We start from the raw sequence: 14,057 nt of genomic DNA on the forward strand, positions 1-14,057 counted from the left end.
AAGTTTCGGCTTGCGTGCGCGCCGACTGCCCTGTCCTTCTCTCGGAGCGAAGCCATGGTTCGTTCGTCAGCATGCCGGCAACCTTTTTCGATGGCATCATCCATGACAGCGTACTTCTGAAAACGCCCACCGATGTGACGTCGGTGGTCAAGGATATAAAAGCGCCGCCGCAACTACATCGCTTCAGCGGGGAAGGTGGCAGTAGCACCAGCACAATGCTTAATCGCTGTCTGTTCCTTGTGCAGTTTTGCGCTGGCCTGGCAGCTTCCTTGGTAGCCACATCTTCGACGGTTTTTGATGTTTCACCGGTTGCTGATCGACACGCGCAAGTTTCGGCTTGCGTGCGCGCCGACTGCCCTGTCCTTCTCTCGGAGCAAAGCCATGGTTCGTTTGTCAGCATGCCGGCAACCTTCTTCGATGACATCATCCATGACAGCGTACTTCTGAAAACGCCTACCGATGTGACGTCGGTGGTCAAGGATATAAAAGCGCCACCGCAACTGCATCGCTTCAGTGGGGAAGGTGACAGCAGCACCAGCGCAGTGCTTAATCGCTGTCTGTTCCTTGTGCAGGTACGTTACATAAGAAATGCCTATTGCCTTCGTTCTGACGATCGATTTTTGCTGCTGGTACCTTGCCCCCACATTTGCTCATTTATGCTTACTTCATCATATGCTGATATTGTACATGACCTGTGTAGTCTCTTACTAAGTGGCGATGTGGAGTTAAACCCGGGACCTCCGCAGAGGTTAACTCGGGCTAATTTGGCTAAATCAGGCCTTACATCGCGCACAGGTTCTCCTACTAGAACGGATTATAATAATCCATCAAGTTCTGATGCCGAAAATGAATGGTCTGTTTCAGAAATATTTTCTCAAAATCTATCTGGCCAGAAGAAAATAGAACAAGATGTCGCGGAATTGCGTAACTCTGTCAACTCCCGGTTTGAGGCTATCGAAACGCGCTTAACTGTTCTAGAGAAGACTCCACCTTCTCACAATGCTGCATTCTACGACGAACTGCGTTGCCAAATTGAAAAGCTGTCTTCTACAGTCAACAAGCTTTGTTCTCGAAATGATGATTTAGAAAATCGTTCGCGCAGAAACAACATTGTCATATACGGTCTGGAGGAATCGGAAGATGAAACTAGCGATTCTTTAAAGGACAGTCTGTTGAAGGTTTTTTCAGACATTTTTAAAGTTGAATTTCCGCAGATCGAACAATTCCACAGAATCGGTAGATACTTTGGTAGTAAACCTCGCCCGGTCATTTTTAAACTTCTTGACTTCCACGAAAAGATTAAGGTGTTGAAGAATGGCTTTAAGCTGAAGGGTTCTAACATGCGTATAACGGAGGACTTCTTTGAACCCATACAGATAATGCGTGGTATGACTGGGATTGTATTTTCAACTCATTAGTAAAATCCACCAAACAGTCTTCTAAACGTCCCACTCTTAAGAAATGACCGAATCATGATAAGGTGTGTATTCTCAATATAAATGCCAGAAGTCTCACTAATAAATTTCCTGATTTTGTACACTTGCTTGCTACCTATTGTCCTCACATTATTGGCGTCACGGAAACCTGGTTTCATGGCGACATATATGATTCTGGAATTACTCCACCAGGGTTCAATGTTGTTCATACTGATCGATTGCATGGCCGAGGTGGCAGCGTTGCCATCTTCTTGAGGTCTGATTTAAGTTTTTCTGTATTAAAGTCACCTGCACATATTGAAACAGTCTGGTGCACGGTTCATATCGGGAACTTTCCGATCATTGTCAGTGTATTTTATCGTCCCCCAGGTTCATCACTGGATCAGTTCATAGTACTCAGTAGTTTGATACAACAAAAAGACTTTTCTTCAGGTAACCTAATTTGCATGGAAGGCTTTAATGTGCCTGGCATTTCATGGCCATTGCTCTCCACTTTGGGCACCGATTCATCAATTTGTAGAAAGATGATTAATATTCATTAAACTTAGGTCTTAAACAAGTTGTCACTGATGCCACAAGGGACAATGTTATACTGGACTGCGTTTTTCTCAGTGCTTTACTGTTTACAAGGGGGTTTACAGCTCAGGTCACTAATGGTATTTCTGATCATAAAGGTGTACTAATCTCTCTTAATTGCTCAGTTCCGAAACACCGCTACGAATATACAACTTTTCGCGATTATAGCCTGGCTGACAATGTGTCGATAATTGACACCTTAAGCAGCGAGTTTGACATTTTTAAAGAACTTAGCTATACTGATGATGTCAACAGTTTGGTGTCTTATTTTGAAAACCTTGTTATAGAATGTATTGAAACACGTGTACCACTAAAAACTAAAAAGAAAAATACTGAACTTCCATGGATAACGAGAGAAATACTGCATTTAAAGCATCGACTATCATGACTAAGGCATGCAAGTCGTAATGGCAATTCCCTGCGTAGAGCTAAATTCAATACAGTGAAGGAGGATCTTCGTAGAAAAATAAATGCTGCGAAAGACTTCTTTTTCTCGTTTACCTTGCCAAACATGGTTAAGAATAATCCCCGAAAATTTTGGAACTCAATCTCGCCAAAGGATTGCACTACTAGTACATTCGTCCTTAATGAAACTCCTACTAGCCAGCCGCAGGTCATTCCCAATGCATTTAACGAATACTTTACGTCTGTCTTTGCTCAGGATAATCACGAAATTTTTTCTTGCACTCCACTTCATGCCTCGCTTGTTTCTATTTATGATGTCTCTGTGTCTACAGAAGATGTTTTAAATTTGATTTTAAATGTTGATTAAAAAAAGTCATCTAGCCCAGACAATGTTAATAATATTTTTCTTCATCACTATTCTCTATGGACAAGCCAATACCTGTCAGTAATTTTCAACAAATCATTATCAACATCAACTGTTCCATCATCGTGGAAAATTGCACAAGTCCTTCCACTCCACAAATAGGATAGTAGGCAATCTGTATTAAATCATTAACCTCTCACTCATGCAAACTACTGGAGCATATTGTCTTCAAACACATCATCAATTTTCTCGAAACTAACAATATTCTGTCCAATGCACAACATGGATTCCGGCGTGGATTTAGTACCATAACTCAGCTGACAGAATTCACTCATGACATATCTATAGCTCTTGACTTAGGTCTTCAGGTGGACGCATTATTTATAGACTTTTCTAAAGCCTTCGATTCTGTCATCCATTCAAAACTTCTATATAAACTCTATCTCTTACTAAAAAACCAATCGCTTGTTCAGTGGATGAGAAGTTTCCTTTCAAGTCGTAGCCAATACGTATCATTTAACACCTTCCATTCATCTAAAGCACGTGTATCTTCCGGAGTGCCCCAGAAATCCGTGCTAGGGCCATTACTTTTTCTGTTATATAAAAATGACCTACCCGACACAGTTTCCACTAAAATTCATCTTTACGCTGACGACTGCGTTTTATATCACGTAATAAATTCACCTGATGATCATCATACACTCCATACGTCGTTCTTAAACTTTTGCAGGTGGTGCCAAAATTGGCAGATGAGCATTAACTTTCAAAAGACAGCTGCTATGTGTTTCAGTTGACAGAAAACCCCATCTGTGTTTGATTATTCTTTTAACACCTATGTAGTGCAGCGGGTCTCACAATATAAGTACCTTGGTATCCTTTTCACTACTAACTTATCTTGGTCTAGTCACATTGATAGAACATGCAACAAGGCTCTGAAGAAACTTGGATACCTCAACCGCTCACTACGTTTAGCCTCAAGAGAAACAAAACTGCTTACATACAAAACCCTCGTACGACCGATCCTTGAGTATGGAGCCACTGTATGGTACCCTTATAAAATCACTGACATAAAACGCGTTTAATCCATTCAGAAAAAAGCTATTCGATTCATTTACAGACGCTATGATTGTAATTTTTCACCATCATACCATCTAGCGCAGCTTGGTCTATCATCACTTTCTAAAAGACGAGACATCGAGTCTCTGAAACTTTTTCACTCTTTATTTAATTCACCGCAACATTCACCACACAACAACTACATAACACCTGCCAAATCATCATCCACCAGAAACAGCCACGCACTTAATGTATCTGTGTTTCATCCTCGTACTGATTTCTTCAAATACACCTTTTTTCCTCGATGTATTGAAATGTGGAACCTCATACCAGGTCACATTCGGTCTTTGCAGAAAGATGAATTTTTGAAGACATTAAAAGACGGTGTGCTGTAAACCTTTCATTGTTTGTATAACTCTGTAAATTTTTTGTATTTATATGATTTGCCAATGTACTTGTGTATTCAGCTGTTTTGTTTTGTACCTTTTTATTATTTCTTGCTGTGTACCCACTCCTGCGATAGCCCCATAACGGGGCTGCAGTATTTGAAAATAAAAATTAAAATAAATAAATAACTAAGCAGCGCCGGAGACGAATCACATGTGAAATTTCGCGCATATCAACGAATCAAGAGCACGTACGATAATGATGTCAATAAAACTACTGTCCACGTCACAGCAGTGCGCAAAGGAGGACGAGAAATATCAGAAAATAATATTTAGCTCTTTTTTATAGTTTGGGAGCCTGGTGAGTGGCCGTTTAAGCTAAAATGTTGTTTATTTATTGTATAATTCTCTTCCTGCCTGTACACTGTCGTTTTTTATGAAAGGAAACACGCGAACGCGTCGCTTGCGCTCTGCGGCGGCTGCCTACAGCACCACCAACCGACAAGAGAAGAAAGCACGTTCATTTTACATGCCGTCTAAAAGCCAAGCACGAAAACGAGTTATGGCCACTAAACAAGCGCTGCTAGATTACGTTCTCTAATCACTCGCGCGACGAGCGATATCGGACGATTACTGCAGCTTGCGCCGTGGTCGTGAACAACGTGTGATATGTTGGCAGTGGACTACGCACAGCAGGCGTGAGCAGAGAAAGAGTGAAATCTAACAGCACTTGTCTACCACCCATAATTTTTACTATTTTTTTCGGCAACATATGACGCTGAAAGCGAAAGTCTTTCATTTTTCTGTCGGTTGATGGTGCTGTGTACAGCTGCCTATAGGCAGCCGACGCAGAGCACAGGCCACGCGTTCACGTGTTCCCTTTCATAAAGGATGACAGTGTACAGTTAAGAGTATACGTGCCCTTTTTATGTATGTTATATTTACATGAATAAGCGCTATCAATATGCTAAGAATTCAGATGTTTGTAACAGGTTTGTTGTATTGTGCATTGTAATTAAAAATAGAAGTTGAAATCTGTCGGCAGCTTTTGTACTCGTCGCATAAGCACTTTGTGTGTATGCAATTGCAGGTGCCAAAGTCGAGTTGTTTGTGGCGAACATGGCTAGTGCACTGCGGAACTTATCAAGTGGCTCCCACAGCAACACGACATCAGTGCATCGAGTCACCGAGTCGCAGCTTGTTGGAAGCAGCCGGATGAACTCAGTTCCTCCAGCGGGCCATCTGCACAGGGTGTCCCTCATCACGCAAACAAGCAGCCCAGCGCTCTTCTTTGCCGTCGTTGCCGTAAGCCATTCCGGCCTGCGGTCAGCACTCTCCAACATTGCGGTTGCTAATGTCGTCAGCAGCATGAAGTCTCGTCAAGCGCCATTCCCGTCCTGGCTACCGGTGCTTCTATTCTCACTGCTCACGGTGGCCGCTGTCCTGATTCTTGCGGCTGCATACCTACGCATACGCCGTCGCGAGGTACTGCGCTCTGACAGGCCCGTGGTGGTCTTCGCGGCATCACCGGGAAAGGCGCAGGTTGAGATGGCTTGCAGGAAGAGCCTGCTTCCATAGCAGGAAAATTAAAAAAAGAAAGATTCACCGATTGCTTTAGCATATAAAATTCGTTTACACCAGCTGTCAACATGTATGAGCCTCAACATTTTTGTCGCAGCACTTAATTCTATACGGAACGGTGTCGGCTAAGATCTGAAGAGGCAGCGCAACTTAAGGATGCGTGATCCTGACCAAGCTGTAATGATCCTGCTTTCTCCGTATGGTGTGAATCCGTTCACGAGATGAAAGTCGAGCTTGAAATTTTCCTGTTCTCTTCGCACAAATATCAACGCATTGGAAGGTCGTAGCTTAGGAAAAAAACATCAGTCACTGTGTTTGCTCATGTGGAACGTGCATCATGTGTGCGGCAACTATTGTATGCACTAGTGGCTTTACTGTCATTACTGCCACCACGAATGATCTAAACAATGTTGAACAAGATAGCCACTATCCAAAGGATGTTCACCTGAGATTGTGACATATTCCTTTATAAACAAATGTTCATAAAAAATCCTTTACCATAAATTCGGAGTGTCCTGATCTAGTATCATGGCACAAACCGATGCGCAAGCGTAAAATTGCCATGACATAACTTTTCGCAATCTTAAAGTTTTTTTCTCGATTTGCTGTTATAGGAGCTGCCTAAATTTCATGACTCAATGGGTTTTTTTGTTTCACGTAATAAATGACAAGTAAAAAATTTACCTTCAAAAGAGAAGCCATACGTGAGTGCGATAGCAAAAAAAAACATGATAATATTGTACGAAGTAATATTGACAGTCAGCTCTTTTGGATTTCATCTGGTGTTTCTCTACAAGATGCTGGTGTAAGGGAAAATGCGGCGGATCCAAGGAGAGACATTGAGGAGTTTTAGTATTGTAGATTGATGCTACCTACACACCACGCAAGCACCTTGCGTTACGTGCCGTCGCATGCCATCATGGGTCTTTTAGTGTACGTTTATATCCGCGTACGTAACGAAAGTGACACGTGTTGCGCCATGTGGTAAATCAAAGTAGACGTATGTGCCGTTGGCGGCGAGTTCGAGCTAACACAAATGTGATAACTGGAGTCACAATAAAGCTTCAGTACGCGGTACCATAGCTTTAGGAAAACTCCTAGCGAACGTAGGGCACACGTGTGAGTGGCATTGCCAAACTTTCACGCTTTCCAAACTGTCGTACGGTAGATCACGAAAATGGCGAAGTCAAGTATTCTTTGCAACTCCTACTGTCTCGCCTACATCAATTGTAAGGACATGAGCACCAACCAAGGCGTCGTTTGTAAAGCCCCGTCATTGACATATAGTGGAACACTGGTCGGCGCATGGAGCTCTCCTCTAAACCAGATAGAGTATACTTAAGTGCAACGGAAGTCACTCTTAGAGTTGGAATTGTGGACACCGCATGCAAACTAGCAAAACGTGGCGTTCATACACACGAACGCCTGCAGTATATATATATATATATATATATATATATATATATATATATATATATATATATATATATATATATATATATATATATATATATATATATATATATATATATATATATATATATATATATATATATATATATATTTATTTATAGCCTGCATTTGCGACCGCGGCCTAAATGTCAAGGTTGACAGAGTTGATGCTTAAAAATTGGCAGTTCTTACCTGCAGTGGGAATCCATGATATGCGAACCACGAATGACGAAGGTTGATATGTCACTTTAAAATTAACACAACGTCACGAGGCACACGTAGATTATGCCGTACGTCCCATCCATGCCATAATCATCATGCTTGGATGTGTCATTTACCTTCTTCGTCTATTCACGTCACGTGATACCAAACTTGGTATAAGTGGAGCTTGTGAAACGGCCGGAAGCACACAATGAGCGTAGCATGTATTAACGTTTTACATAGCACCCATGCCTTGATTATCAAGTTTGGACGTGTCATTTACCTTTGTCGCCCCATCACGTCGCAAAATACCTCATTTGGTATATCTGAAGCTCACTAAATGGCCGCGAGCGCATCACGAGCTTTGTATGTTGTCATTTTATTACAAGACATGCATGTCATAATTGTGATGTTTAGTCGTGTGACTTACCTTCGCCGTCCATTCGCGTCACGTAATACCTAATTCGGTATACGTGAAGCAAGTGAAACGGCTGTGAGCGCAGTATTAACTTTGCATGTAGTCATGGTCTTACATGACACGCATCTCATAATTATGTTGGCACCAGCCAACATAATTATGAGATGCACACCATTCGACCTTCGTCCACCATTCAACTCCCGTAATACCAATCTTGGTATATGTGAACCTATCGAAAAGATCATGACTTCACCGTGAGCGTGTCGTGGAGTCGTTACAATATGACATGCATGTAATTAGTTTCACGTTCAGGTGCGTAACTTGTGTTCGCCATGCAGTGATGTCATACCCTACTAGTTTTGCAATATGCTATGCGAACGAGACCAGCGCAGGAGCAACAAGACTATGAAATGTATATCATGACATTCATGTCATTCATATCATGATTTTCTTGTTACGGCTAGTCTTGCTTGTCATACAGTCATGTTATGCCATAGCAATTTTGATATCGCTACCATATCATGAAATGGCCTGGACAGCTAAAAGTTGTAGGCGGGTAGATAGATAGATATATAGGTAGATAGATAGATATATGGATAGATAGATAGATAGATAGATAGATAGATAGATAGATAGATAGATAGATAGATAGATAGATAGATAGATAGATAGATAGATAGATAGATAAAGTCAAAGTCGCCAAAGTTTCCTAAGAAATGCTTCGCATTTAAAAGGGTATACGCGATGCGCAGCGCCACTCAAAGCCGTGTAACGGCTGGCGTTGAATTCGCAAACGGGCTCGCGTAGCAGACGCTTCTTTTCACTGTAAGAATAACGGAAATGCGCAAATCCAAAATAATTACCTTGATGATGATAGTTTGTGGAAAGGACCGGCACTTAAAAGTGAACGTGTGTCCCATGTCACAATTGCACGGGATGACATTGCCACTTTTGATCTAAGTAATTGCCACGGAGAATCGTCAACATGATTCCCTGCGATGTGGAAGTTCTTCTAAGTACGCCGCGTTCTTTCTTTTGTAACATGTCGATCACTAATGCCTGCATGCGTTGACGAGCGAAGCAGCGTCTTTTTTTTTTGAGAGAGATGTGTATATGTCATGTCTCCATAGAATAGATATGGAGGGAGCGCTGTCACACGGGCGCATGTGTTTCAGAGGTTCGGCTACGCGAAGGGCCTGCTTTGGTAAATTTTTGAAACCAGCACGGTAAACTTGGGAAAGTATATGAGGAAAGCTTCCACTGAGTCACCGCGGAGCTAGTAAGTGGTCACCCCACTTATCGTAGCAGCTTATTGGCTGCGTTCTTGCTAGTTTTTGCATGGTATTTCTTATGCTATATGGTATACGGCATATTGCTATTGCTATATGGCACGATAGGTTTCAAGAGATAATAGGCCGTTTTGGGCGGGAGCTTTGGACGTGGGTAAGTACGCTAATTATGTGATTCTTGCGATAACATTTCATGTGAGTACGTACGTAACGTAACTGTGCGTCATTTCAGTGAGAAAAATCATGCGATTAGTTACGTCAGTTTACATGGATTTGTTAGGGACGTGTCACGTGGCGTGACTGGCTGTTACATCACCAGCAAGAAGATAGAAAATAAAACGTGAATGTCAGGCAGGGAGAGGTGTCAAGGTTCATCACAGCATCAGCCTCACAAAGATAGTGCTTGGGGCAAATTTCGCACCCCTTTCTCTTAGACGAATGGACAGGGATGGCGGCCACCCTTTAGTACACCCCCCCCCCCCCCCCTGCCCGTGCTGGCGCCCATGGCCCCACTCATAACATACCTTGTGTAGAACAAATTATCTTTAGTGGGAAAGATCAAGGCTTGAAGTTCGCTTGCTCCCTATTTGCATGAAGTCATGTTGGGAGAAAGCCCTGCCATGGTGGTCCAGTGGCTAAGGTATTCGGCTACTCACCCGCAAGTCGCGAGATTGAATCCCGCCTGCAGCAGCTGCATTTCCGATGGAAGCAGAAATGTTGTAGGCTCTTGTGCTGAGATTGGGTGCAGAATAAAGAACCCCAGGTGGTAGAAATTCTGGAGCCCTCCACTACGGCATCTTTCATGATAATATGGTGGTTTGGGGAAGTTAAACCCCACAAATACATCAATCAATTACATTCATTTTAGCTTCACGAATGCAGGCGAGTTGACCAAGTGTAAAATTAGTACACTCGCTGAAGACGTAGCAACTCAAATGGAGAACTACAAACACAGTAGTCGTTCAAACACTCCCCTAAACAAAGCACGATCACTTACATTTTGCATCGGACAGCCGCAATTCAGCGCCACAGTCGTTCTTTCTCATGAAACAGTGGCAGAAACGTGTAAAATGGTGTTCCTCACGACGTTTTGTATGTGTTGGAGAAGCGAACAACGCTGCGGTTATGGCTCGTTTCCACTGAGCATTCCGGCCGTTGAAAGCACGCTGAATCTGAATTGGCGGTGGTGAGACCCGCCGAAAGGGCGCTCTTCGTGTCCATTGTTCTCTGGCCGATTTTCGCGGCGTCTGCTACCGGATGCTAATAGAAGCGCTGGCTCAGGAATTCGAAAAAATTAAGGGAGACCCTTAAGCTTCACTTTAAGAGTTGAACGGGATAGCAAAATCCAGCCCCTTGTGCTCCCTTTAACCCCCCCGTGCATACTTATTCATATGTTTTGTCACATACACACACACACACACACACAATCACAGACACCCCCCCCACACACACGTGCACACACACGCACACACACACGCACACACACACGCACACATGCACACACGCACACGCACACATACACACGCACACGCGCACATGCACACACGCACACACGCACATGCATGCACGCACACACGCACACGCACACACGCACACACGCGCACGCACACACGCGCACGCACACGCACACGCACACACGCACACGCACACGCACACACGCACACGCACGCACACAAGCACACGCATACACACACACGCACAGACACACGCACGTGCACACACGCACGCGCACACGCACACACGCACACGCACACACACACACGCACACGCACACACGCACACAAACATGCACACGCACACACGCAGACACGCACACGCATACACGCACACACGCACATGCACACGCACACACGCACATGCACACACGCACACACGCACACGCATACATGCACACACGCACATGCACACGCACACACGCACATGCACACGCGCACCCGCACACACGCACACACACACACACACACACACAAACGCGTGCCCGCGCAAGCGGGACGTGTCTATAGTAATGCAGTGGCTTTGCAGTGTGGTCACTTCTCTCTGCTAGAACGGCACTCTGCTGTGGTCGAGACACGTTTTTCACAATGCCTCACAGATGGCACACAGACACACACACGCGTGCGCGTGAATGGCACTTACACGTTTTTGGTCTAAAGCACGAGTCGTATGGTTTCCAAGATACACGCCACGTGCTCTCCATCTCGGAGGCCATAAAGAGTCTCACAATATCTCACACATGGCAGCACATTACCTAGCGTTTGCTCTCTGCTTGATCAACGCTTCTGGAAAGTCATGATATATTTTCCGCTATATGGACATAGTTGTCTATTTTTACAGCTGTTTGAAAGTTCCTGGTTGTTTTTAGCGGCGATGGCTACAGTATCCCAGCTTCTTCGACATAGTTTGATGGCCTCTCAAATGCGCCTACAAATTGCCGAACGGGCTAGTTTTCGTCTTGACACCTGTAGAACAAAATGCCTTAAGGAGACCCTGTCCACTACCTGGCATTTATGAAGTGTTTTTTTTCGAAGCAGCTGCAAGTAACATTGTGGCTTTGTGGTAGAACACCTGCTTACCAAGTGAACGGCCCGGAATCAATCCTCAATAGACCAAAACTTTTATTCTTTATTTATTTGCTTTTCTCTGTATTTTTTGCTCAGGGACGATTTAGCGCTGACAACAAACGGTTCCGACGCCGACGGCGGAATTTCGGCGACACAAGCTCTCTAACGCTATTGCGTTAAGTTGGCGGCGAAGCCCAACTCACTCGTCATGTGACAGTAAAGTAACGTGTGCTTAGCAGAAATGCTAGTTGAATTGGTGCGCAACCATGTCATCTTATACAATAAACGCCACCCCAAGCGCAAGGACAGGTTTCTAAAAGACGACTTGTGGAACAAAATAAGAATCGAGCCCCGATGGACTGGTAAGTACGAGTTAATTGCCTATGTCGCTTTGCTTGGTTATTCGCGAGCACCTTGTGATAAAGTTACTCTTTTCGTCACATTTAGAACAAGTGTTGAAACGGGCAAAACAAAAAGATCTGACTCTTCACGGGTGCACGAAATTTGCGAGCCGCCGACAACACACGAGCAACAGTGCATTCATCCCGTGCTTGCCCCGTAGTTAATTGTTCACTCAGCAGATGGCGCGCTACGGCTATTCGATGTAAAACCCCTTGATTTTGTGATAGTAACGATGCTCTCCTTCACACGCGCGTTTTCTTCTTGATTCTCATCACCCGCTCGCCGTACGCATGGCACGCGGCGCCATTTTTCGCCGACGCTCCTGCGGGCGCGCCACAGAGTTCAATAAAGGCGGGTGTTTGCAGCCTCTTACGCGCCACAGTAGTGCTGAATTGGTTTTTTAAAAAAGTGATAACAAACCGAGAACACTGAGGCAACCATTAATAAAATCAGCTTCCACCAAAGGTCGTATAAGTGGGGCATTCTATTGAAATAAAAGCTTTTAGGGGAGTTCTACGATTCGGATGTTGTTCTGCCGCATAATAACGTGATGTATGGTTGCATTTGATAGAGTTTCGCTTGTGGCATGTCCGTTTGTGTTCGGATTTTGTTTTCATGCTTGTGCGCCAGTATACGACACGGGTACTTACAGCGTCACATATTGCAATGACTTCGCGGATGGTGGATCGTTTAGTCATGTGTTCATCCACTTGGCGCGAACGTAGCTTTGCGAAGTGGTCTCCAAACTGAAGAATGCCTTTGAGTATTATCACTACGATTAGGTGCCTTCAACAGTGACTCATCTACCACAATAACAGAAACATAAGAAAATGAATAATTAGAACTGTGTTTTGAAGTTTCTGTAAAAAAAAAAACTAGCCATCGGGTTACTTGTGCGAGGAGATACTCTGCGCCAGAAATGTCATCCTAATCTGCTGGCCAATAGCGACCGAGAACTCCTATCCGGACTGACTGATCCTGGACACACGTATCCACGCTACACAGGTATAAAAGGTAAAAATGTTTCTTATTGGTTACTGGAAAACATGCAAGCATGACCAAAACGACCATGGTTTTCCTAGAAAATGACTCACTTTCACTATCACTGTGCTATCTATAGCTTTTTTTTTTGTTTCGCTGCATCTCTGTGTTTCCTTCTTTCGATGAGCCACATCAATTTTATAATTTTTATATGTTCATGCCCCCCCCCGCCCCCCCCCCCCCAAAGACAAAAAAATCCTATCAGTCACAAAAAGCGTGATCGAGAAGCTGTGTCAACCCATGCAATTGTTCACAGCGAAAGCAAACTACAGTTGTGCATTTTCGACGATTGCCGAGGTGGCTGCTTGATGATGAAGTATCAGCTGAATAATTTCATTTATTTTGTTTATTTATTTTTAAACACTGCAGACTAGCGTTTCAGTCTAGGCAGGAAGGGCTTAAGAAACAAGAAGTGATTCGTAACAGCAAAAAAAAAAAAGAAACATGTATCTATATGCTAACAGATGTCACATGTCTGTGAAACAGCAACAAAGTTTATCACACATTTGCCCACTCTAATCTCCAAATAGACAACTTTCCAGCAATATAGCGATATTGACCAGCAAAAAATCTGATGAGCAGTGAATTCCAGTCATCAACAGTTCTGGGAAAATAACTTTACTTGTGAGCACTACTAGTTCGTGGAAATATGGGTGCCAAGAATGGATCATGTTTAAGGCAGGTATTCCTAGAATGGCTGGCGTAAAGCAACAAGATACAATTAGGTCAACTCTCCCTAACATAAACTTGTACAAATACATCAAACGATTCAACTTTCTTCTTGTTTTAACAAAGGAATTCAGCATATTGATGATAACTCTAGTTTGAACCAACGCACAAATAGCCGAGAAAAAAATAACAGCATGTGCACGAGGTGAATAAGGACGAG

At 43.6% G+C, this 14,057-nt stretch overlaps 1 protein-coding gene across 1 annotated transcript in view; it reads left to right on the forward strand.

Annotated features, from left to right (window-relative positions):
- LOC119159806 (calcium-activated chloride channel regulator 2-like) overlaps nt 1-5,871 on the forward strand; it is a 665,495-nt gene extending 659,624 nt beyond the window's left edge. Inside the window, exon 14 of the mRNA XM_075888302.1 lies at nt 5,314-5,871. Within this exon, the coding sequence (XP_075744417.1) occupies nt 5,314-5,801 (488 nt within the window). The 3' untranslated portion in view covers nt 5,802-5,871. The remainder of the gene's footprint in view (nt 1-5,313) is intronic.
- The last annotated feature ends 8,186 nt before the right edge of the window (nt 5,872-14,057 follow it).

This window comes from Rhipicephalus microplus, chromosome 3 (assembly GCF_043290135.1).
Source record: "Rhipicephalus microplus isolate Deutch F79 chromosome 3, USDA_Rmic, whole genome shotgun sequence".
In the NCBI taxonomy this organism is placed as follows: Eukaryota; Metazoa; Arthropoda; class Arachnida; order Ixodida; family Ixodidae; genus Rhipicephalus; species Rhipicephalus microplus.